Here is a 22,735-nt window from a genome sequence, read left to right on the forward strand (position 1 = left end):
ATCAAAACCAATCCCATAGCTGTGAGTAAACAAACCTCTTGTTTTTCAGAGCTGATTACAGATCTCTTAAAATCAACAGCAAACTGCCACCGGTGCCCAGGGGCGAAGGAGCAGCCCCACATTGCACAGACGGGGTCCGTGCTGTGACCACGCGCGCTGCAGGCCTCTGCCGCCTGTGCGCAGCCGGACACCATCCCTCCCGGTTTACTTTCGGTTCTCTAACTTGCCAGTGACCTCTGCTTGTCCAGGCAAGGAGGACAGCGCGCCGGCTGCCCCACTGCACGCGTACCGGGCAGAGCACAAACCCGCGAAACCTATGGATGATGATCTACAAGACACGTAAGTGTGTATTTGTAATGAGGAGCTTGGGCAAAATGACGGGTCTGAAAAGTCCAAATCTGCAGGAACAAAAGCGCGAGCAGCAGCTCTGACAGGAGCAGCCAGCCGGTTGCTGCTGTCCCTTTTTTTCTTTCCTTCTTAGAATCTGTTTTTATAAATGATTATCTAAAACTTGCTGCAGGGAGCTTAGCATGTAATCTGAGCTTTTAAGAAATATTTCATTGTATTTTCTTAAACACAAAGGACGACTTTGTTATAGGAACTGCCTGCACTGTCTGGATTTAGTTTGTTCCTAAAGAGATCCAGCCCTCTTCAGCTGGGGGAAAATAAGAAACCGTCTTGTGATTTAGCAATTAACAGATAAAACAAGAAAACAGTGCACGCTGATGCTGCCAGGGCAGGGGTAATATTTAGTAAATCAAATAATTCACTCCAATAAACAAATCGGTTGGTTTAGCAGGGGGGAAACAGCAATGGCTTTTGAGATTAGCTAACCAGGAAATACAGCTGCTCTCGTTCAGCCGCTGGAAAATAAAACATTGCTGGGCCGGTCACTTAGCTTAGTCACTTAATTAGGAGATAGAGATCTGAAATGAATCACCGAGTTTCGGAAACGAGTTGGGCTGTCGATGTGGCACGCCTGCCGTCAGCAGGAAGCCAGGGCTTTGCACAGTGCCACCCTGTCTGTGAGCGATCCGAAAATCGGCATTACTTGCCTCGAAGAGTGTTAAGGGTTTCGTAGTGCTGTTTCCATACGGCTTGTCGCTGTTGCCGGGACCGAGCGTGCGTCCTCCTTATCCGGTTGTGCTCTTTGAATGTCACGGATCATGCCATGGGAGGGGATTCGGTGGCCCAGCTCCTGCCAAGTACGTGCCTCCCCATGGACGTGCGTGTCCATCCCCGCTGCTTCCGCACCCTGCGGCTCCCCAAGGCCCTGTTTTTCCACGGCAATCCTGACAGCGATACGGTTGCAGAAGTCCAGTGTGCCATGAGCACGAGGAGGAGATATATTTAACCCTTGATTCTTGTATCATTATCTGAGTCTAGAGGACAAAAATACCTCCAGGATTGTGGCACTGACTGATTTTCACTTCCATTTCGCTCACAGTGCTCGGGATCACTGACTCCTAAAAAATGCTTAAGATTTATATGAGAGATTTCAGTCTACGTCACATTAAGACGACCCGGTTTTCAGTTTGGTGGTTAAGATTCTGGTAGCAATTCCAGGGGAAACTTTTGAGCAGAGCACAAAATGCAGTGAATGCACAACAGCATAAAATGGTCATAAACCCAAATCCTCATCATGCCATACTACCACTACTTGGTACTAGGCAACACATCTTGCTGTAATATTTTAATATACATACAAAATGGTCTTAAAAATATGATGAAGGGAGTTATAGAATGACAATTTCCTTTCCACAAGGTGCTTGTTTCTGTTACCACAATACACTGCAAAAAATCACTTTGATACAGGCATGATCACGATCTCCATATGCAATAATAATAATTTTAAAATTTATTTTCATGTTGTTCAGAAGATCTGGATTCCTGAGGGTAAATGGAATAAACTCGGGATGTTTTTATGCCCTATTCATCTTCCCAAGGACATGCGCCATAAATGTCACAGCATTTGAGAATTCTAAAAATATTTAAATGAGATTGTTTTTCCCATGTTCTTACACTTTCTAGAGATAAAGATGTTGCTTTAATTTGTAGTGTGGAGGTATAGACCAGCATTTTCAAGAGTAAACGTGGGGATTTAGGGATCTCGCGTGTTAAGGGAGGTGCGTATAACCGTGTGGAGTTAGAACAGTGCTGTCTGGCCTCAGCAGTAAGGTCTTGCGACCAGCTCCTCGGAGCCGCGGCCTGGAGAGTGCAGGGGTGCGCGATGTGGCACTGGGGTGGCACACCACTCTCTTTGGAGAGGTGTGCCAGACTGGGAACCCCATCCTGGCAGGAAAAGCCAGGCACTGAAAGTAAAGGCTACAGTATCCGAGAAAGATTATGCAGAAGAAAGCTTCAGGGCTGGGTGGCTAAGCCTGCCAGCTGGAATCCTGCCCCAGGACGTGCTAGAAATGCCCCAAGCACCCTCTCTGGGCTTGTGCTGGGTGTGACACTTCCTCCCTCAGACCACAAAGTGGCAGCACTCGCAAACTTCCAGCAATTCTCTTTTTAATTTTTTTTTTTTTTAACTCCCAGGTTAGCTGGAGCCGTCTCTTGTAGGGGGGTCTACGGTGCGTGTGTCCAAGCACAAAGGCGGGTCCTCCCTAAATCCTTTCTTACCTCCTTGGCGACTCATAGGCTTCAGAAAATGCTGTAGGCTTCCGAAATCCCAGCCCATCAGTTGGGACACGCTGACTTCCAGCTTCAGTGCCCCAAGTTCCCAAGACACCGCACCACTGGAAGCAAGGAGCCGTATGTTGTATTCTCTCTCTGTTTAACCAGTCCCGGTATCTTGGTGTAGCTTTTCCACACGTTTGGGTTAAGATGGGACAGGGCAAAACAGGGCAAACCTTTCAGGATCTTGTGGGCTGGCGCTGATCCCCACAAGGGTTTTGTTTCCTGGGTGAGCCTGCGTCTTGGTGCTCAGGGACTCGATGCTTAAGAGAAGCAAACTGTTTTAATAAGAAGCATCCGTGCGAGGGCAGTTGTTTGGTCAAAGCACTTTATGTACCAGTTTGGAGGCAACTTTGCCTCCTGTGATTTTAATCCCTCTGGAAGATGTCTGTCCCTCTTCGACATAAATATTTTCTTTCTGATTTCAACACGTCGTAATTAAAAATCACTAGAAATACTAGAAATCTATTTTTTCCAATATGTAAAAAACCTCCAGATTTTGCAGTAAAAAAAAAAAACAAACAACCCTGCAGTAATTAATAATGTATCCCTTCCTTTCCCACAATTTGCAAAGCTCCTCGGCAGCAGTTGTACGTAGGAAAGCATGTGGTCCTGCAAGCCTCGCGGGGTCGTTAAATGCTGATGGGATTTTGTGCTAACGGGAGTTTTTAAAAGGCATGGTTTTCCTTGTACTTCTTCCCTCACGACGTTAATCTATCCCAATTTATTAGGTGCTTCAGTTCAAGGTTTCCGTTGATGGAGAGGAGTTGTCCCTGCTCCCTGGGCTTCGGTCAAATTTGCCTTACGCCTCGTAGCTGCATTTAAACAAAGCGCGTACAGCGCTGCGGCAGAAGAAAAAAAAAGGTATAAATTGCTTACGGATATGGTGAAAATGTAGACATGGTATTTTTGCACAGTTAAATTACTTGTGAGAAGGTAAATTGCGGTATTACTAATACGCAGTTAACCGTTTAAAGCCTGACAGCTGTGCTGTCAGGTAAATTGGTACTTTCACACCGCCCGGCATGGCCGGCTAAAGGCACCGTGACACAAGGACGGGCTGTGCCCCCTCCAGGCTCTGAAGGCGATGGGGAAGCGGCCAGGAAATCCTGCGGGAGCACCTGCGGCCGCCCCGGGCACCCCGCGGCACCGCCTTCTCCGCGGCCGGCAAGCACCGCCCCGGCCAGGCCCCGCTAGGCCGCAGCGTCCGCCCCGGCCCCGGCCCTGCCCCGGCGCCGTCCCCAGCAGGAAGGCCCGCAGCCCGCCGGCGGGCCGGGCAGGGCCGGGGGCGCCATGGTCGGTGAGTGCGGGGCGGGGAGAGCGCGGGGGCCCGGCCTGCGGGGCCGCCTCGGGCGGTCGCTGTTGCGTAGGCGGCACGGCGAGGCGCTGGGGCCGGGGCCGAGCTTTTCGCAAGGGCGAGCGGTTTGGTGCCTTCAGCGCCCCCGCCCCGGGGGCGCCGTCAGCGGGGTTGGGCCGTTCGGGCGGGGGTGACCGGCCCACGGGTGAGGCTTGGCGAGCGGTGGAGCCCGCGGGCCTCAGTGCCGGCTGTGGGCAGGACGGTGGTGTCGGGCCCCGGGGCTGGGCCCAGCGGCCTGGGGCGCGGGTTGTGCAGGGACGGGCTCGGCCCTGGGGTTTGTGCCCAGTGAGTTGCGATCGGGCGAGTGTCAGAAGCGTTTGGGTCGTCAGGCCGATGGCTGGGCGGTGGGTGCTGGATTTCACACCTTGGCACGCTGGCCGCACCGTGCATGGCGGTGAAGAGAGACCTGCCGCTTACGGCCGGCCTCCAGCCTTTGCACTTTGAGGTTCTGCCTCTGCACCCGCCTGACTCCTGATTTCTGGTTGCTGATTGACCAGTAGCACCCGTTCCTGGCAATGGGTGAGTGTGGCAGGGGAGGTGGCACGCTGTCTTTCACCTCTGTACCACTGCTTCCAGCCCAGGTGAACAGAAAACTTGCTCTTCATCAGGGATACGTTTGGTAACCAGCAATCAGATTGTCTCAGACCACCTCTCTGCAGCCAGATTCCTTCTTAAATCCTCAGCATCCTTTTTTTGGGCTCTTGAAAGGGAAAAGCCAAAACCTCGTTTAGTGTTAACGCTTTGTTGAGAGAGGCTTTTCCAGCTCTTCCCTGCGATGCACGGGCGCGTACGAATGGCAGGTCGGGTGCCATCAGGTTTTGGTTGTCAGCTTGCCTTTGTGACGTTTATGACAACCGTCCAGGAGTTTTACAGGAAGTTGCACGCTTGTGTTTGCATTGCACAACAGACACCCATTGCTGTTTACAAATTATGTGTGGCATTACGGAGAACATCAGAGATGCGTTGGGTTTTGTGTCTGTTGTATTTAAATTTGTCTGCTTGTGATGCTTCGGTCTGTTTGCTTGGTAAATCGAAGGAGGCTTTTAAGGGGAAAAACAAACAGAAGATGAAACCATAATAAAGATACAGTGGTGTCAGAGACTGTATCAGGAGTCCTTGCGTAAATATTGATGGAATTATTAATTGGAAAAGTCTGCCTGCCTGACTTAAGACAGTTGACAGCATTTATGCTCCCGGGGCCCATGCGTGGATGAGAGCGATTCTGTGTCATAGCGTAGCGAGAAGGGCTGGTTGCAGCCTAGGATTTGAAATGCAGCTGGGTTTATTAATTTACTGAGACAAACGTGAGGTGGCAAGAGACAAACGTGAGGTGGCAATGCAGATCCCAGTCATGGCAGGTCCCTAGGGCCGTGTGGTTTTATCCAGAAGGGCAGTGAAAGTAGATTGTAGAGGAGCGTATGCAGGGGGCACTGCCAGAGACAAAATCCCATTTGACATTCCTTGTACAGAGAATAACACGGAGTCTTTAATGGTAAGAACAATTTAGCAGAATCAAAATGACAGAGGGGTTTTTGGCAGCTGTTATAACCAGAAAGTTCTATTTTGTGTTCTCAGTGTGTTGTGCCGGTGGCTAGTGACACCTTCCAGGGACCAGACACCTCACCGCAGGCCTGTGCCGCGAGGATGCCAACGCCGCAGCGCTTGCCTGACATCCTGGCTACTGCCAGGGTCTGCTGTGCCGGTGCCTAGGTTAGGAGTTTTCTCTGGAAAAGCTCTCTGTGAACACATTCTGCTATTAAATTGGGAAGACCTTTGGGAAGGGTGGCTGTGTCGCCACGACATCTTTCCTGCAGGTGCTGTAGAAGACAGTCTGGTTCCATACGATCACATTTTTTATAAGCCTTGTTATTTCCAAGAGCAGGATATTTTTCGGCAGCCTTAAAATGCCAGCGCTTACTATAATGGCTGGGTCATGCTGCAGCTATTGCAGAAGCCTAACTGCCCATTTAGAAGGAAGAAGAGAGATGTGTCATTTTATGAAGGGTTGCAATGGGGATGATTTTTACCTGCAGGTGAAAAATTGAGTGTGCTGCTTTGTTACTGTCATTGCTGCCTGCACATTTATCTCGCATTTGATGTATTTTGTTCTCTGCTTGAGGAGCTGCTGGCTATAAATAACTGGTAATCTCTTGCTTTTCTCTCATATCTCTTAATTAGACGTGTCCTTCCTTTCCTTCTGCGTGCAGTGAGGTGCAGGCTGTGCATGTTAGTGTGGCGTGGATGTGCTGTATGCCAGAGGCCTTTCGTGCTTTGAGTGAGAGAAAACGTGTCTGTGTGTGATGTACCATGGGCTTATGGCTGTAAGTCAGTAACGTGAAATTTAGTCATGTTTTCTTCTCAGCTGTTAAAGACAGCTCTTGAGTTTCCTCTCTGTCTCTTTGACAAGTTTGCATTTCCTCTGAGTAAGGAAGATACTGACCTGTTTTTCAGCAACCTTTTGGGCAGCTGCAGCGACGTGGTGTCCAGTCTCAGCTGTATTTGCTGCCTCTCTCCAGTGCAGCTGAGCCTGCTCTGCTGCCAGCCCTCCAGCTGCGTCAAAGCCTGCAGGCTCCTCTGCCGCAGCTGTGTGCCTGAGCAAACCTGCCGCTGTGGTCTGGATTAAGCCCAGTTAGATTAATGGAGGAGAAAGTGTAACTGCAGTAACACCAAATTACAAATTTGGAGTTAGATGCAATCCTCGTGCAGCCTGGGGGCATTAAAATCATTAGGGTTGGCAGCGCCTTGCTGTAAGCTGTGGTTACTTGACCTGGTCTCCTGATTTTATAGAATCACAGACTGGCTTGGGTGGGAAGGGACCTTCAAAGCCCACGTCTCCAACCAGATCAGGTTGCTCAGAGCCCCATCCAACCTGGCCTGGAATGTTTCCCGGGATGGGGCATCCACCGCCTCTCTGGACAGCCTGTGCCCATGCTTTACCCCCCTGATCACAAAAAAAATGTCTTCTTGTATCGTCTGAATCTCTTCTATTTAGTTTAAAACCATTGCCCCTTGTCCTGTCACAACAGGCCCTGCTGAAGAGTTTCTCCCCATTTTTCCTGCAGCCCCCTTGAGGTACTGGAAGGCCGCTCTAAGGTCTCCCCGGAGCCTCCTCTTCTCCAGGCTGTGCAGCCCCAGCTCTCTCAGCCTGTGCTCACAGGAGAGCTGCTCCAGCCCTTTGATCATCTTCGTGGCCTCCTCTGGACCTTCTCCAACAGCTCCACGTCCTTCTGATGTTGGAGGCTCCAGAACTGGATGCAGTACTCCAGGTTGGATCTCACCAGAGTTGTGAAGTTACCTGGTTTGGGGTTTCAGTTGCATTGAAAAGTGTAAATAATGAGCGTCTTCAATATCAAAAAGCTGCTGCTCATGAACAGTGATTATAAAACTTCATAGCATGGTGATGTTTTTCCACCCGTAACTGCGCCGTGACTGGCAGCGCATGGGAGCAAGTCCATGCCATAACAAAGCTGCCGGAGCTCCTGGGGCAAGCTGGGACCAGGAACGTCACGTGGTGGTTTCAGATGCGCACTAGTGCTTTCCAGATACCCTTATCGCTCCAAAGCAGGGTGCCACTTTCCAGCCACTAGGATCAGTGGGGCTTTTTTTGTTTGTTTTCTTGAAATTTAGTAGTTGGAGCACAATTCTGCACTGATGGGCAGTGTCGGTAGGAAGTTGCACTTCTCTGGTCTACCAGAAGACTGAAGGCAGTTCCTTGTGTGGTTTGGGCAGAGATTTCTCAGAATGAGGAGAGATGAAAGATTTTGGAAGAGAGAGGTGAGATAGCGGAAGGGTGAGATACCTCTGCTCTGCTTTTGTTGAGCCTGATAACTGCTCTTCAGGAAACTTTAAACCTTGCACCCCATCCTAAATAGTGAGCTGAAGTAATTTGGAGGAGGTGAAGGGGCAGGCAGGTGAGATGTCTCCGTGGGCATGGGGGAATACGGTGCAGCAGCGCGCAGCTTTCAGACGGCAGCGAAAGGCCCTCGGTAAGACAGGTGATGGTTTAATGAGCGTGTGTAAATGAAAAGTGCCGCAAGGACACGGAGCATGCCTGACTGCTCAGAAAATGATCTCGGCTTAAATGCCGTCTTTGGTTGGTCACAGTTAACTTCCCTGGTGTAATTGCTGCTAATAGACTTCCGCGCGCTGCCTGTGCGGGGATCAGTAATGACAAGGCAGCCACAGAGCGAGGAGCGGGGAAGGAGATGACACTTTGAGCCTGCTTTTGGTTTACTCTATATACTCATTCTGCCAGATCCTTGTCATGCTTTTAGTACTTGCTGCGGTTCATTGTTTGAATGTCACAGTGTTATTTGAAGTTTAATTGCTCTGCTGGCTGTAAGACCCTGGTTTAATACATGTTTTTTAGTAAGTTTGCAGAAGGTACAGAGTTGTTGGTGGCATTGAGAATCACTACAAATCATGTAGCTGTGCAGGAAGAGGAGGAGGAAGCTGCAGGAGCGTGGCACTTCATTCCTCAAAAAGTATTTGCGTGAACAGACACAATTTCAGTCTCCTGGTCCTTGCCTCAGCCTTTTGTGCATCCCAATGAGTGGATTTGAAGAGAAGTTTGATCTCAGCCCTGAGTAAGATAAGTGGAACTTCTTGCAAGAAAGGGAGTTGCACAGCGAGTATGTCAGGGCAGTGTGTTTCTGACAGTACACTGAAAAGCTGCCTTGACAGCGAGCCGTGGAAAAACAAGGCATTGGAAACACATGGAAATAATATGGTGTTTGTGTAAAAAGTAGGAATGTAACAGAAATCCTGTTGTGCCTGTGGAATTGCAGCTCTCTATGCGGTATCAGCAGCTCTGTGTTCTCGTTTGAGTAGGAGTGACACTGGCACTGGAGAAGTTATTAGTGTGTGCTGGTCACACTGGGAAGTTTTCCTGAATCCTTTCCTGTAAATGCTGTTAGTGCTACGCATATACAGAAAAATGAAAATGTAATACAAAAAAAAACCCCTACTTGTAATGTAGAAAGGGCAAGGGCTGTGCGTAGGTGCAGTGCATCATGCCAAAGTTTTCTGGCTCTCTTCCTTCATTCTCGTACCTTCTCTACATTACAGGGCACAAAGGGCTGCTGGTTATGTGTTTTCTGGTAGCCAAAATACCATAAAACCTATGCATTTTGCTTTAAATGGGGAATGTGCTGGGAGTGTGGTGGAGGTGGATTGTTTTGGTTTTGTTTTCTGTGCTGCTGGGTTATAAAGTGCTGTACTGACATTTTAACACTTATTTCAGACACGGTCAGAAGCATCTTAAATCTGATAAGGGCACAGTAACGCGTGGAACCAGCCTGTGCTTGTGTCTCAATCTAGGGACTAGAGACAAGCAGCTCTGGGGAACGCTATGCTCCTGCAAAATCCTTTGCTGTCAAATTGGAAATGGTGCCTGGAACAGCAGCAAGTCTGGATTTGTGTATTTGCAGAGGTTTAGGTTAATAGAAAAAGATGTGTTTTATTTGTGTGTACTTCCACAGTGGAAATGTCCTGCTTTTTGAATGCACTTTCTCCCCACTCCTGCGTGAAGTGAAGGCAGAATTCTTTCCCTAAAAAACTGCATGGCTTTCTGGCAGAAATGCTGGTCCTCGTGTTCCAGTTCTGTTTCAATCTGGGCAGTTTCTGCTGGGCAAGTTGCTGAAGTCTCCTGTTAGACCAAAGGCAACAAAAAACCTCTTGGAGAATTGGGTGATATTAGGGATAGATCCCTCCAGCTCAGTCAGTCCCTGTGCGAGCTTCTCTGCGTCCTGCCGCATCCCATTGCATTCCATCCTGCCCCATGCTGTGCTGCAGTTGTCAGGTGCTGAGCAGCAGGCAAACTCCAGCTCTGTGCTGTATGCCAGTCCCAGTAATATACATAATTTGGAGCCAAATTTGTGTCCTTTCACCATTCTACATCAGAGAGGACCTCTCTCTCTGAAACACATATTTACATCAAAAAAAAATTTATAAAACACATTTGTTTTAAACTCTGTAATCTGACTTCATAAATGGTAGAAAATTTATCTTCAGTGATTTAACAACTTTAGGACTGTATGTGATTAAATATCCATCAGTGCTTGACATCTGAATAATTTAGAACCTTTTCCCTTTGGAAAGAGAGAGGCAGCACGAGTGACCGGCCAGATCATCAGATTTTGAAGCGGATGGGTCTTGGAAAGCACGTGGCTGTGTTGTATTTCCCTAATAGATAGTTCAGCTTTCTAAAATTATGTGATGGTGGTAATTGTCTTTTAGCTATTTAACCACTGTTAGGAAAATGAAATTTACAGAATGTAAAAATGGCTTGCTAATTAACTGCTGTGGTTTGTTCTCTGTGTTGTTTTCTCTCTAGATCAGTCGTACTGTCATCGGCTGCAACACGACATGTATTTCCTTACAAGCAATAGCCGACTGAATGAGCAAGTGGTTGATAAAATCATTCTTCAGCTTAACAGAGTCTACCCCCAAATCCTTACCAATGCAGAAGCAGAAAAGGTAATTTGATGAATTTTACTTTATCTCCGAATGTCGCGTTGTTTTTGCGGGTCAGTAGCTGAGCTGCACTCTTCCTGACTTGACTCCTGGTGCCACATGCAGCCGATCTTCCTCACCTCTTACCTGCTGACCAGTTGTATTGGGGATCTTGTGTCAGAGGAGAAGTCACAGGGCTGGCACGTTCCCCGTGCCAAGTGGTTATGAGAGAGGGCACTCTTTTCAGCAGCAGCTTAATGCCGCGGTCCCGGCCGTGACGTCTGATGCCACGTGTGCAGAAGCACATGATCTTATAACCGCTCCGTGGGCAGGATTGTGCCCGTCGTGTGACCAACGCCCTGCACACCTGCCTCCTCACATGACTGGTGTGGAGTGTTGTGTCAGGTGATCTGCGCTGCATCCAGCTGGGTCCAGAAAACCATCTGTATTGGCTTAATCAGTTTTAGTTGCTGATTAATGTGATTAATAACCCTGAGTACTGGTAGAGAGGGGGGCATTAGTCCCACCGAGAAGTGTGGGAGCTGTGGGAAGTGGATGGAGTTAGTACCATCTCCCAGTGGTGCTGCTGTGTGTGGAGGAAGGCTGCCGTCCCTGGTGTGAAGCTTTCAAAAATGGGTAGCTGCTTTTATGGAGAAAGATCTTTTAAACTTGTGTGGAGTGAAAGGTAAAGTCAGTTAAAAGCTTCTCAGATCCTACTTACAACAGTTTGTACTTGCCCTCTGCTGACTTCATTTTCTGCACAAGACTCGAGGTTTTGGCACGTCAGTATTTTAACATTAGGAAAAATAGGTCATATTCTGGCATAATCAAACTGCCTGGGGCCAAATGGTCTTCTGGTGGTGTAGAGCCATGCTAGATCGTCAGCTGAGCCAGTCTAGCCATTCAGTTATCATAAACAGCGTGACTTGCACAGTTAAAGATCACCTCATTTCCTCAAGAGCTTCAAAATAAATGCATAAAGAGTCTGTGAAACATAATTTGTGACTTCTGCACTTACACAGAAATGAACTGCTTTTGCATCGGTCCAGGCAAGTTACTGTCAGCTCTCTTGAGTGTTTAGGAAGCTTGCAATCTCAGCTATATCCGGTCAACCCTGTGGGAATTTTGTCGGAATAAGGGGTGTTGTATAAGGCATGCAGCATCCCTGTCCCCTAGAGCAGGAATTGATCCCGAGTATACTGCAAAGGTTATCTACTCTGCCAGGCTGAAATAGAGCGCTTTGCTGAGAATGGCTTTGGGTGTTTTCCAAATAAGCTGAAATCCGTTTGTGTGTAAGGCTAGGAACGCGTTTTTAGTCTCTTTGTGAGGTCTTCTAATATTAATCACATTTTGGACTACAGAAAAAAAGTACTTTATTCTACAGCTGCTTGCCGTGTTGCCTGAGCAATGAGAATTTGTACATGTTGTGCTGCGTGCATAGCAGTTAATTGTGCTGGGAACAGCGAAACACGTGCTTTTGGGATGATGAGTACTCCAGTACTGAGACTCATACAAGCAGTAGAAGGTACGTTTTTGGGTGATCATTACTACGGGAAAACTTGAAAACATAAAATTTTATAATAAGGTTTGTAGATAATTTCTGCCAACACCTGCCAGAATCAAATTGTAGAGTAGCAAGTCCCATGCTAGTTTGAAGGCAGAGAGAACGTCAGACGCAGAGTAGCCGTCACTCTGTCAGGACAGAAAGAAGAAGGCAGGGGCGGTATGCTCTCCAGCAAGCAGTGCTGGCCAGAGGGAGCTCGGTGTCCTGAAGGCTGCTGTGCAATGCCTCTATGTCCGTTTTATGTCCCTCTCACTTTTTTGGCCTGTTCTTTTAGCGAATCTAAAACAAGCTCCGTATGGTCGCTCCCTGGCATACTGTAAAGTGATGTAAAATTGATCTCCAGCTGTTGTAATGCCTCTTCTGATGAGTGCTTTTCTCTTACAGTTCAGGAATCCCAAGGCATCACTCCATACCAGGCTTTCAGATCTGTTAAAGCACCTTCAAAAGAAAGGAGAGAGACACTGCCAGGAATTTTACAGGGCTCTACAAATCAACGCTGAACAGCTGTATAATGACCTGCCAAGCAGGAAAATCTTGAGTAAGTTGATGTGGAGATTGATTTACGGATTTCCTCATCAGTGAACTACAAAACCTCATTGCAGATGAGGTTGAGGTTATTTAAATAATTCTTGGGGTATACCTTAATTCCCTCTGATTCGAATTTCCAAAAGCCTTAACGGGATTTGACTGCGTGGTTCTTGTTATTTGTTGACTAGTGTGGGCAGTCCAAAACTCTGATTGTTTTGAAATATGAAATATGTCTTTAAAACAGTTTTCAGTGTGACATGTAAGACAGCAATGTAAGTTGTACGAAGTACAATTTCTCTTTTAATAACCATTGCTTCTTAATGGCTTGTTTATTTCCTCTGTGTTTATTCTGACTTGCAGTGCGTAAGAACATTACAAACCTGAAATTTATTCAGCTAGAAACTCTGGTGACCCAGAAGCTCGACTTTCCCTCAATCCATAAATCTCCTAGTTACATCTAGTTTAATGTGAAGCAAACATTCATAGGCCCTTGCAATGATGAGCTGTGATATTAATGACCTAAGACTTGTTTTGTGCAGCTGACAGGCCTTGCTGATGTTGCTGCCCCCCCCCCCCCCCAAATATGTGTGTATATACTTCAGAAGGGCTGAGGCTCAAACAGATTTGATTCTACGCCGCAAAGAAGCTAATTTCTTTCAAGAAAAGTATCAAGCCTGGCTTACCAATCTGGGATAATGCTTGCTATGTGTTGGTGTTTTTTGGTGGTTTTTTTGTTTTGGTTTTTTTTTTTTTCCTTACCTAATGAGCTGGAGAAAAGAACAGTGTTCCAAATGGATGGGAAATACGTTCAGGCATCCTGCAGGCTGAAATGAATTGAGGAGCTTGAGGGAAAGCTCCCACCTTTAGGTTAATGAAGCTGCAAAGAGACTGCAGTTTAAGAAATCCGTGTAAAGTACCTAAGAGCACTAATGCTTCACCGGTCAATTGCTCTCTAGTAGTAAGAAACTCCACAGTTAGGTGCCAGGGTAAATTTTAGACATGTGGGTCAAGCTCCAGTGAGATTCAAACTGTTACACCAGAAGTCCATAGGTTAAAAAAAAAACAGTGAGACCTCTTATTTCTGGAGTGAAAATGGCGTGTAAAATTGTAATTACCTTTGAAGATACTGCATTGCCTAGCTTTGTTTCACCTTTTATTTTGAAGGAGAAGGTTTGTATCTACCCAGCACAAATATATACCGGTGGAAGACTGCACCATTTTCCTTCCTGCACAGGGAAACTGCAAAAGTTATCCCAGGTCTCCACATCCAGACCTGAACCCTCTTGAACTGGGAAAGTCTGACGCTCCCTGCTTCAGAATCTCAGATGAGCATGAATCCCAGTTGGTTCAGCCTCACAGCAGCTTTAAGGCAGTGCTTTTGATCTGATATTCACCTTGCAGATGTCGTGCCCTCTGAGGGAACAGGCTCTTCAATCAAATAGTCCTGGATCTATGGTTTTTACTGGGGTAGAGCTCAAGAGCAGCAGGTTTTTCTGCCAGGCTGACTAGAAGGCAACAGACAGCCTTTATTAATTAAGAGCAACTTAAGAAGTCATAGTGTAGTCAGTAAGAATAAGATTTCAAGAGTGTGTCGATGGTTTAAGAGTTTAAGCTCCGTTAATGTTCAGTAACACCTTCTACAAGCCATTTCTGAAAATGTGTCTTAACATACGTGTGCGCAGTAGCCGAGGCCTGACTACATCCCAGAGACAGTCTGAATTCAGCCGGCACTGGAAATCACGTGGCTGTGACCAAGTTCATCTGTACCCATTAAACTCACACTGGAAGTTGTGCAGATATCACCAAGATGAGCTCCCGCGCTGCCTTGTCCTGTTGTCAGGCCTGGACAAACCTGCTGGAAGGAGACTTGCGTAGGCTGTCTGCCTGATGCCTTCGCTTCTGGCTGGAGCACAAACCTGCTTGTCCTTGTACCTGATGTACATGGCTGCTTCTGAGAGCTTCTACTTGGGTGGCCACATCAGTAGGCAGGGTCAGGGCTTCTCGTATTCAGGCTGCGCACAACAAGTACATGTGCTAAAAGTGCTTCACAGAAAAAAATAAAGCCGTTTGTGGTGCCCCAAAACTGTTCTGCTGCTGTTGCATTATGCAGAGGGACTCCAGTAACCATCATAAGTCATTAAATTCTCTGTGTCTTTGTACACTGTCTTGTTACCCTTCTCAGAACAATGAGAACAACTTAAATAACCGAATTACAGTACTACTACATGCCGAGACTCTGCACTTCCTTATATTGACCTGAGAAGGCAATAATGAGATGATTGTGTTAGTATGTTTGCTGCTTCTTATGAGTTCTGTAAAACAAATGTCTGCATTCTGGATTGAATGGTCAGTAAATGTCTGTGCAGCATTTTAAGCTAAGATCTCAAACAATTTTATTCTTCGGGAAAAGCTCCCTTTTCAGTATGAGGTGCTATTTCTCATTTAGGTGAACCTGGACATTGTGACTATTGAAGGCATTATCCTTCAGACCTCTAGCATGTACAATTTTTATGTTACTCAAATATTGCTTATAGCTGCAGTTCTTAAATTTGTCACATTCAGCACAGAGCATTTACAGAATTGACACTAGAATTTGTAAATGTGAAGAAAAAAAGGGCGTCCCTAACACAGGGACTTTGTTCTGAATGCAGATTGAACTGAAACAGGCAGGATTGTAAACGCCCGGAGAAATTACGGGTGAGGACACCGATGAACTATGGCCAGGACAAAAAATATTTTCTACAGAGGAAATCCATTCAAAGATTTATTTTTCATTTTTAAAACAACTTTAAAATTTGTGCTAGAACAGAATTTCTTTGCCTCAAGTAGAAGACTGGCAGTGAAATGTTCAGCAATGCCTCAGGATTGCCACTAGAGGGTAAGCAGGGCACGCAGCACAGGCACCTTCAGAGCTGGTGGAGCCAACCACGCTCTTCCAGGTGACTCGGAAAAGGTTTTTATTTCTCTCAATGCGGACACAGACTAGAAAGATAAAGGATCAGATCTGCCCAAACAGCAGTAGCCTGACAAGATGTGGCTGTGCCCTCCTGGAAAGTGTGAAGTCCCTCGAAACGGGCAGGCTGTGCAAGGTTGCCCTTGATGGAGCATGCACCATGGAGGCTTTGCAGCAATCCTTTCTGCTTCTGCAACTCTCAAGCTTTGCGGCAAAGTGCTTCAGATGTTTCTGTTCTGCTTGAATGCCACACCTGTCATCCCACCGAAAGGGATGTGTTCAGTGTGGGGGACGGATGTTCACCATCGCGTGTTGGCTGACAGCAGGGCCCCTTTGCGGACCTGGTGCACAGGACAGTTTTCCAAGGCACCTCACCCAGGCCCAGATTATCATGTAGAAGAAGGAAGTGAGTTGAAACCGAATCGTCTCAAATTCTTCCCTGTTGACAGCCAAATTCAGAGTTCTTGCCACTTCTTTTTTTTTTTTGTTGTTGTTGTTTTTTTTTAAAAAAAACCTCTTGTCCGCAAAGAGGTTTGGCTAAAAAAAGTTGTTTTGCAGCTTCATGATGCATTACAGGAAAGTCATTCCTCTGACATTTATGGTGACAGTGATGTTCTTTGGTGTGGCACATGCGTTCTGCAGACACTGTTATCTCCACATCTCTATGACAAAGACACCTCTGAAAGACCTGCAGGTCTTCCTGCCCAAAGCAGAAACTGCTGCTAACTACTGCACACCTTCTCGTCAGGTCAACCTCCTTTTGTGCTAGAATTTGGAGAAAGACAGAGGTGAAAATTATTTCTGCCAAATGTTTGCACATAGTACCTACAGACTTTCAAAGAAGCTGTGTGTCTTTAGCTGAGACCAGAATTTAGATAAATAATCTGTGTCAAGCAGTGTGTTCCAAGGGCTTCATCTGCCAGATACATAATGCCCAGAGATTTACTCAAGAACAGAAAGAATGGCGATGCATTAAATTACAGGGGTGTTTCCAGATTAGCACGTGTGTTAACAGTTTGTATTCCTTACAACAAAATTTTTGGGCGTTCCGGAAGGATTAGCTCCTGCTCCCCTCACTTGGGAGACGAGCGCAGTATCACTGACGTGGTTGGTGCTCGCCCGGATCCGTGGCGTCACTGCAGCTTTTTATAGTTGCATTCAAATGACTGTGGGCCTTTCGATCAACATACTTCCAGGTTTAACTATAGCCATGGTTTCCCTTTAGATGGGTTAATATTTTGTACCAAAATTGAATATTTTTCTGAAACGTGTTGTTTTGCACAGTTTTGCATGTGCTGATTATGTTTGTTTGCTTGAGCTGACTACTAACTTCTCATGTGTTGCTTTTATTTCTAGAAACCACAGATTCCACAGAGATAGACACTGACAAGGAGAAATATATGCTAAATGACAGGGGTAAATAAACGTGTCACCGGATGGAATGGCTTTTCAGATTATGATGCAATTTATTTGATCATGTAATTTGCATTTCATGTAACCAATAGTTGGGTTTATGATGTTTTTACTGACACAAGTTAAGTGGAATTAATGGGGGAAGACATACTGAGCTGCTCTTGAAACCAGTGCCAGCAAATTCAAAAGACTGTAGAGTTTAATCGCTATTTACAGTGATATTTTTACTTACACTGTCATAGCTAAACTCTTCTTTTCCGATGATTTCTTCAGTGCTTGAACAGTAAAGTCTGTTCAGCTGCTGCTGCTGTCATTTTGCATAAGGCTATCATTATTTTTTTATATACAACTTCCAATATTTTCTGGGTTTTTTTAAGCTTTCTATTTAAGTACAAATTGTTCGAAAGCAAAGGCAGAACAGAAGATGAGCAAGGGTTTTCTTAGGAAAACATGTTAATTTTTTCCCCCTTCCTCTGTTCAGAGCCCAGATTTCAGAGGCAAATATTTCATTTGCTGAAAGATATTTTGAAAAGGAATTGAAGATCTGAATTAAAGCTGAAGAATTTTAACCGTTTATAATGAACTATTTTATCCTTTAAGTTTAATTGATATTTTATTTAGAAATTTGAACACAGTTATGAGAGAATAAAGGCGCTTTCTCTGAACTATGCCTTTTTGCTGGTGTTCCCCTGAGAGAAAACTGAAACGAGGGGCAGGAGCACAGTTCAGCTCAATGGATATTTTTGCCTGTGGTGTTGTTCCTTTGAGTATTGAACTAAACTGCTATTCAAATTTTTCACATCGCTGTTGCTGACTCCAGCATAACAGTGCAGGAAGAACAGAAAAAGTGCTTGGAAATAAAAAAAGTTAAATAATTTCTATCTTACTGATGCTGATGGAAGAGCTGGCCTCAGACTGGAGATTGCCTGGCCGCTGGCCACCCTCGTTGGGAGGTGACATTCAAAGGAGCAACCGAGTCCTTGCTCCTTTGCTGTTTCTCCAGTGTCTTTCCCCGCGCGGTCAGCTCTGCTAATTTCTTAGTCTGCCATACATTTGTCCTTAAATTGACAGGTGCAATTTAATTGTAGCTGTATTCACAGTGCAGTAGTAAATACAAATAGAATATTAGGTAATAAAGAAACAGATATAAATCTTTATGAGGTTTTGTCTGTGGATAAGAATGAATTTAGAGGGGATTTATTGAACATCAATACTGAACATCAGCTTTAAACTGTGTGTAATTCCAGGCATGGAATGTTTCTAGTGGAAGATTTGCTTTAGGTGTGCATGTGGCTCTCTGCATTTCAGCTTCCAGTAGAACTGTAAACAGGACAAGGATGTTTGATTTTGTTGTGAAAGTGGAATTTATGGAACATCTGGGGAGAGGGGTGGGGAGGGGGAAACCACCTAAAAATCTGCTTCTGAGGGACTGCAGTCTTGTATGATGTACCGTTACCCGCAGGCACCACACGCTAGACTGCGTGGTGAGGTCCCAGTAGTCTGGTTAGTATTTTGGTATAGTGTTTAAAGGGGTTTTTGCACAAAGTTTTAAAGTGAGAAAACATCTAAGGAAGCTTTCACTTAAATTTGGTAGGACACAGCTAGATGAACAGAGGCAAACAGTGAATGGTGTCAAAGCCACTGCAGTAAAAATTAATTACAATCTAGTAAATGTGCTGCACAGTACATTAGCTACGGAACATATGTAATTGTGAATGCGTTAGCTTCATTTGAATACACTTAATTATGCATATTAGTAGCCATTGATGATTTATGAGCTGAGCTAAACTTCCACTGCTCTGTTCTGTCTTAATGTGTTTCCTTTCTCGTCTTCTTTAGGTCCGGTGTTTTTCCTCGCTTGTTTTAGCGCTGCTGCAGGATTTGCCTTATTTTGGTATTGCTGTCACTCAGGTAATCTGCTCCGGCGGTTTTGCTCTTGGTTGCTTTACTTCAGCACGGGACGGGAGAGCGGCGCGCCTCTTGATCTAACACAGCTCACTCAATAGAGCGAGGCAAGGTGTCATCATTCATTCATGAGGTTCGGATACAGATTGCGCATCAGGCACACCGAGATATAAATAATGGATAGTTTACCTCAGAGGATGCCACAAATAGGGGCTCTTTTTAAAGACAGTAGACACGTGAGCTCCTGTTGCTATAGCAGTGGGTCAGGATACCCAGCAGTCATGAGAGAGACTCACACCTTCGGGCTTCCAAATCCCTTGGGAGCTGGTTGAAGCATGACCAGTGTGAGGGCCGGAGGACGCTGGCTTGATCTGCTGAGCCCCAGCAGCTAGAGCTGTTGTCCCTGCTGCTGGCTCTGGGTGTTAGCTCTCCCTGTCAGCTGAAAGTCACCTGCTTCACAGCAGCCAGCAGAGCTCCTGCTCCTCTTCCCAGTCCTGCCTTCCGCTCACCCGGCATCGCTGTGAGAGCGGCAGCTCTTAGCAGAACGTGCCTTGATGCCTCCACATGGATCAACTTCAGCGAAGCAGTGAGTCAGTGCTAGTGGGAGAGATCCAGGGGGAGAAAGAAGCTGACTCAGAGGTGTCGCTTTCTCTTGGTGCTGTGGGAAGTGCCAGTCTTCACACGGTAGATGGGGAGCAGAATCCAAACTCCATCTTGGTTTGGTGCCTTCTGCTCCTCATATCCCGGTCACAGCGCTTACAGTTGGACATTGTTCTTTACCATTTTTTTTCCCAGAGCTTAGGCTACAATAGCACCAGTTCATGGACATGTGGGAGCCTGGACTGTGTTACCCTTCGTTCCCAGATCAGAGTCCCTCAGCTGGGCTGTCCATGGAGTTGGGGTTCAAGGCTGAAAGGGAGCTGTTAGATGTTTGAGGCTAACCCGTGTGTTTCCATAGCTCCCGTCGCTTCCCTTCATCAGGTTCAGTCACCAGCATTTAGTAGAGGCATTTCCAGAAAAGCATTCAGTGACTGATAACAAAAAACCCCAGAGAATCCATCACTTCCCTAGATCCCAGTTAATTGTCCGTAGTGTTAGGAGTGTGTGTCTTATTCTCAGTGTGAACTGGTTCCAGCTCCAGCCTATCATTTTTAAGCCTTTCTCTACCAGATTACAGACATTTCATGTTTTCTCCCTGTGGAGGTCCTTGTGCCTCAAGTCAGCTCTCCATCTTTATTTTTGCTAAAATTACCAACTCATCACTAAGTCTTTTGTTCCGAGGCTCTTTTTTTTCCCCAGTTTTTGGGGCTCTTCCCTGTGCCTGTGCAGTATCTCAATGCCCTGTGCGTATCAGGGCCACCAGACCTGGATGCAGACCCTGACGCACAGGGCTTGCGTCACCCTGTGCCGTGCTCAGGTGTAAAGCTGCGCCCTTACCTCACTGTGATCTCCTCTTCGTGTGCCTGAACCTGCAGCGATGAATCCTAACAGATTCATTGTTACTCTGTCTTGGCGATTGATGTCTGCAATACTGAAGGAAATGGGCTTTCCTCTGGAGTGATTTTTATTTAAATTGATCTTTCCTTTTTGTAGATGCTGCTTACTAGCTAGAATGAAACTGAGCTAACTTTCTCTTTTTCCTCCCGTCTTCGTTGTGTTTTAGATACGAAAGTCATAGGAAGAGCCAGGAGGATCTTGGGCTTTTCTCCTATTATCATAGGAAGACACGTTAGAAATATTTGTATGTTGTATTTGGAAGACATACCAAGAATTTAAGGAAAAGCTGCCTCTTCACTTGTCTGTACAGTATGCCTGCCACGGGAAGACAACGGTGCCTGAGTATTGATGTACTATACTCCCATACCAAAGATTTTATTAACTAGCTTCATCAATAATTGTGTTGCCTCAAGATGTATTCAGAATTTCAGCTATATATGTCCTTCCTGATGGGAACGGACCATTTATTTTTGTAAACGCTTGTTTTAAAATATTTATCGTTTGGATAAAAGCCTATTTTTAATACAGACTTTGAAATGCTATCTGAAGTGATCATGGGTCTTAAGCCATGTTTGCATATGTGTTTTATACTGGAATGAAGGATCACGGCTCTGTAAAGAACGTTAGCCTGTCTTTTGTGATAATGAATTAAAGAAAAAGCACTTAAAAAACCACATGCACTCAAAGCCTTACGAAGAAGTGGATCTCCATCTCAGGATTGTCTCTTGTGTTTAGATCCTTTATCTTTACTGCCTGAGCTCAGGTGGGCACTGGCACCTCTGAAGTTTCTGGGTGCCAGTTACCTTTGTGTATGCCCAGTACTTGCCGTGGTTTCCAATTCTCCTCTTTGTGCCTCGTGCCAGCCTGCCTTGTTCACACTCGTGCTCAGCTGTTGGCCCTGGTTTGGATCGCTGGACCTGGTGCAGACTGGTTCCCAGCCCACAGAGGGTCCTAGGGACTGGAATGATCTGATCTGAAGCCCTTGAAACTACCAAGACAATTTTTCAGATTTATTTAGCTTTTGCTTTTCCAGCGAAGTGTTTTGTGTTCTGTTTATCTAAGAAACTGAAGCAATCCAAGATATTTTGCAGGGACTTATATGCCACCACATGGGGCTTTTTTTGTGGCCAAAAAGATGTATACTTCCTTGAAGACCCTGAGGTTGTCCATAGTGTCCTTTGCTCACGTTACGTTTTTTCTTCTGTGAGTTGAAACCTGAAAAAAAAGTTGGAGGAACCATTGGAAGACTGAAATTCTTGAGGGAGATGCAGGGAATCGGGGCTGCAAGTGAAGCAGCTTAGGCTTGCGTAGCTTTATGAACCCAGCCTTGCTCCTGCCTGCTCAGTACCAACGGCTTCCAGGTGGGAGGCACAGTCTCTTGGGGAGAACACGTCCCTGTACTCGGTGAGAATGATGCTTTGTGGCTCTTCGTTCCCTGACTGGATGAGTGAAGAGATTTCCAGATCAAATCAAATGTCACCTGAATACAAGTTGAAGATACATCACAATTTACCTACACTGGAGGATCCTATGCAAAATTTGAAGTCATTTGGAGTGGTTTTCTCAAAATAGTCAGACTGAAAGTTGTCTTCCAGCTTTAAACTTTATTCATCCTATAAAAATGTCATCTTTGCTGAAGTAAATAATCTTGTAATAACTGTATTTCCTTCCAAGCCCACACTCACCTGATACAGTAGCAAGCAGAGGAGGAATGGAGGACAGGGCCAAATTTTCAAATAAAAAACCCAAAGGGTGTTTGCAGGCAACATCTTGAGAGACAAAAAAGGGCTCAGAGGACCCTGATTTTACCCTTCTGATAAAATGTTTTTACCTATGGCATTGGAGCGTGGACAGGACACGAGCCAACCCCACATAGAGGTAACCGCGGTCTTCGTTAGGTCAAATCTCAAGAACAGACAGCGTGTCTTCGTGGTCATCGCTGGTGTGAGCGCAGCACACCTTGAAACACCCGAGTGAGATCAGGCGGGCTGCAGGAATAAATAACCCCCAGCAAGGAGTTTATTTAGACTTCGTTTCCTCTGCCTCCACCCCGCCAGCTCGTGCGTCTCGTTGATGTGATCTCCGCGGGGACTCTTATTAGGGAGAACGCGGTGAGGGAGCCGAGCGGTTTCCTGTAGAACTGGCTAACCGCGGGGCTCGGCTGCCCTTCTTACGCAACGATCTGGTCTTGTGCTGCCTTCCCTCTTGGGAAGTGCTTTAATTATGTTTTCTCTCTGCCTTGCCTTGTGTTTAAAGTGACACCAGGTTGGTGTTTTAGTCCAGCAAAGCAGCTCTAATTTACAACATTTGAAATGAAATGTGACTTTCTGCACTGCTGCTTGCCTCCTATAGCTGCCCCGTTTTAAGGGACTAGAAAATACACCTC

The 22,735-nt window shown here is 46.1% G+C and overlaps 1 protein-coding gene across 6 annotated transcripts; it reads left to right on the forward strand.

Moving 5' to 3' along the window:
• Positions 1 to 206: 206 nt before the first annotated feature.
• On the forward strand, positions 207 to 21,023 carry CARD19 (caspase recruitment domain family member 19). 6 transcript variants are annotated; one of them, XM_086755224.1, is made up of 6 exons: positions 207 to 339; positions 10,371 to 10,513; positions 12,438 to 12,591; positions 16,891 to 16,950; positions 18,787 to 18,858; positions 20,516 to 21,023. In XM_086755224.1, exons 1-6 carry the CDS (start codon positions 321 to 323, stop codon positions 20,626 to 20,628), a joined length of 561 nt encoding a protein of 186 aa, XP_086611350.1. In that variant the 5' UTR covers positions 207 to 320; the 3' UTR covers positions 20,629 to 21,023. The 6 variants fall into 6 exon arrangements, with proteins under 6 accessions (XP_086611350.1, XP_086611352.1, XP_086611348.1 ...); XM_086755226.1 differs by lacking the exon at positions 207 to 339 and adding an exon at positions 3,883 to 3,979; XM_086755222.1 differs by lacking the exon at positions 207 to 339 and adding an exon at positions 3,927 to 4,045.
• Positions 21,024 to 22,735: the final 1,712 nt, after the last annotated feature.

Source organism: Chlamydotis macqueenii, chromosome 10 (assembly GCF_036417535.1).
Source record: "Chlamydotis macqueenii isolate bChlMac1 chromosome 10, bChlMac1.mat, whole genome shotgun sequence".
In the NCBI taxonomy this organism is placed as follows: Eukaryota; Metazoa; Chordata; class Aves; order Otidiformes; family Otididae; genus Chlamydotis; species Chlamydotis macqueenii.

Bases quoted from the DNA above. Each gene is read 5' to 3' on its own strand.
- CARD19 (XM_086755222.1), top strand. From the start codon at position 3,973: ATGGTCGGTGAGTGCGGGGCGGGGAGAGCGCGGGGGCCCGGCCTGCGG. The intron at 12,592-16,890 runs GTAAGTTGATGT...TTTTATTTCTAG, and splicing joins GCCAAGCAGGAAAATCTTGA to AAACCACAGATTCCACAGAG. The intron at 16,951-18,786 runs GTAAATAAACGT...CGTCTTCTTTAG, and splicing joins ATATATGCTAAATGACAGGG to GTCCGGTGTTTTTCCTCGCT.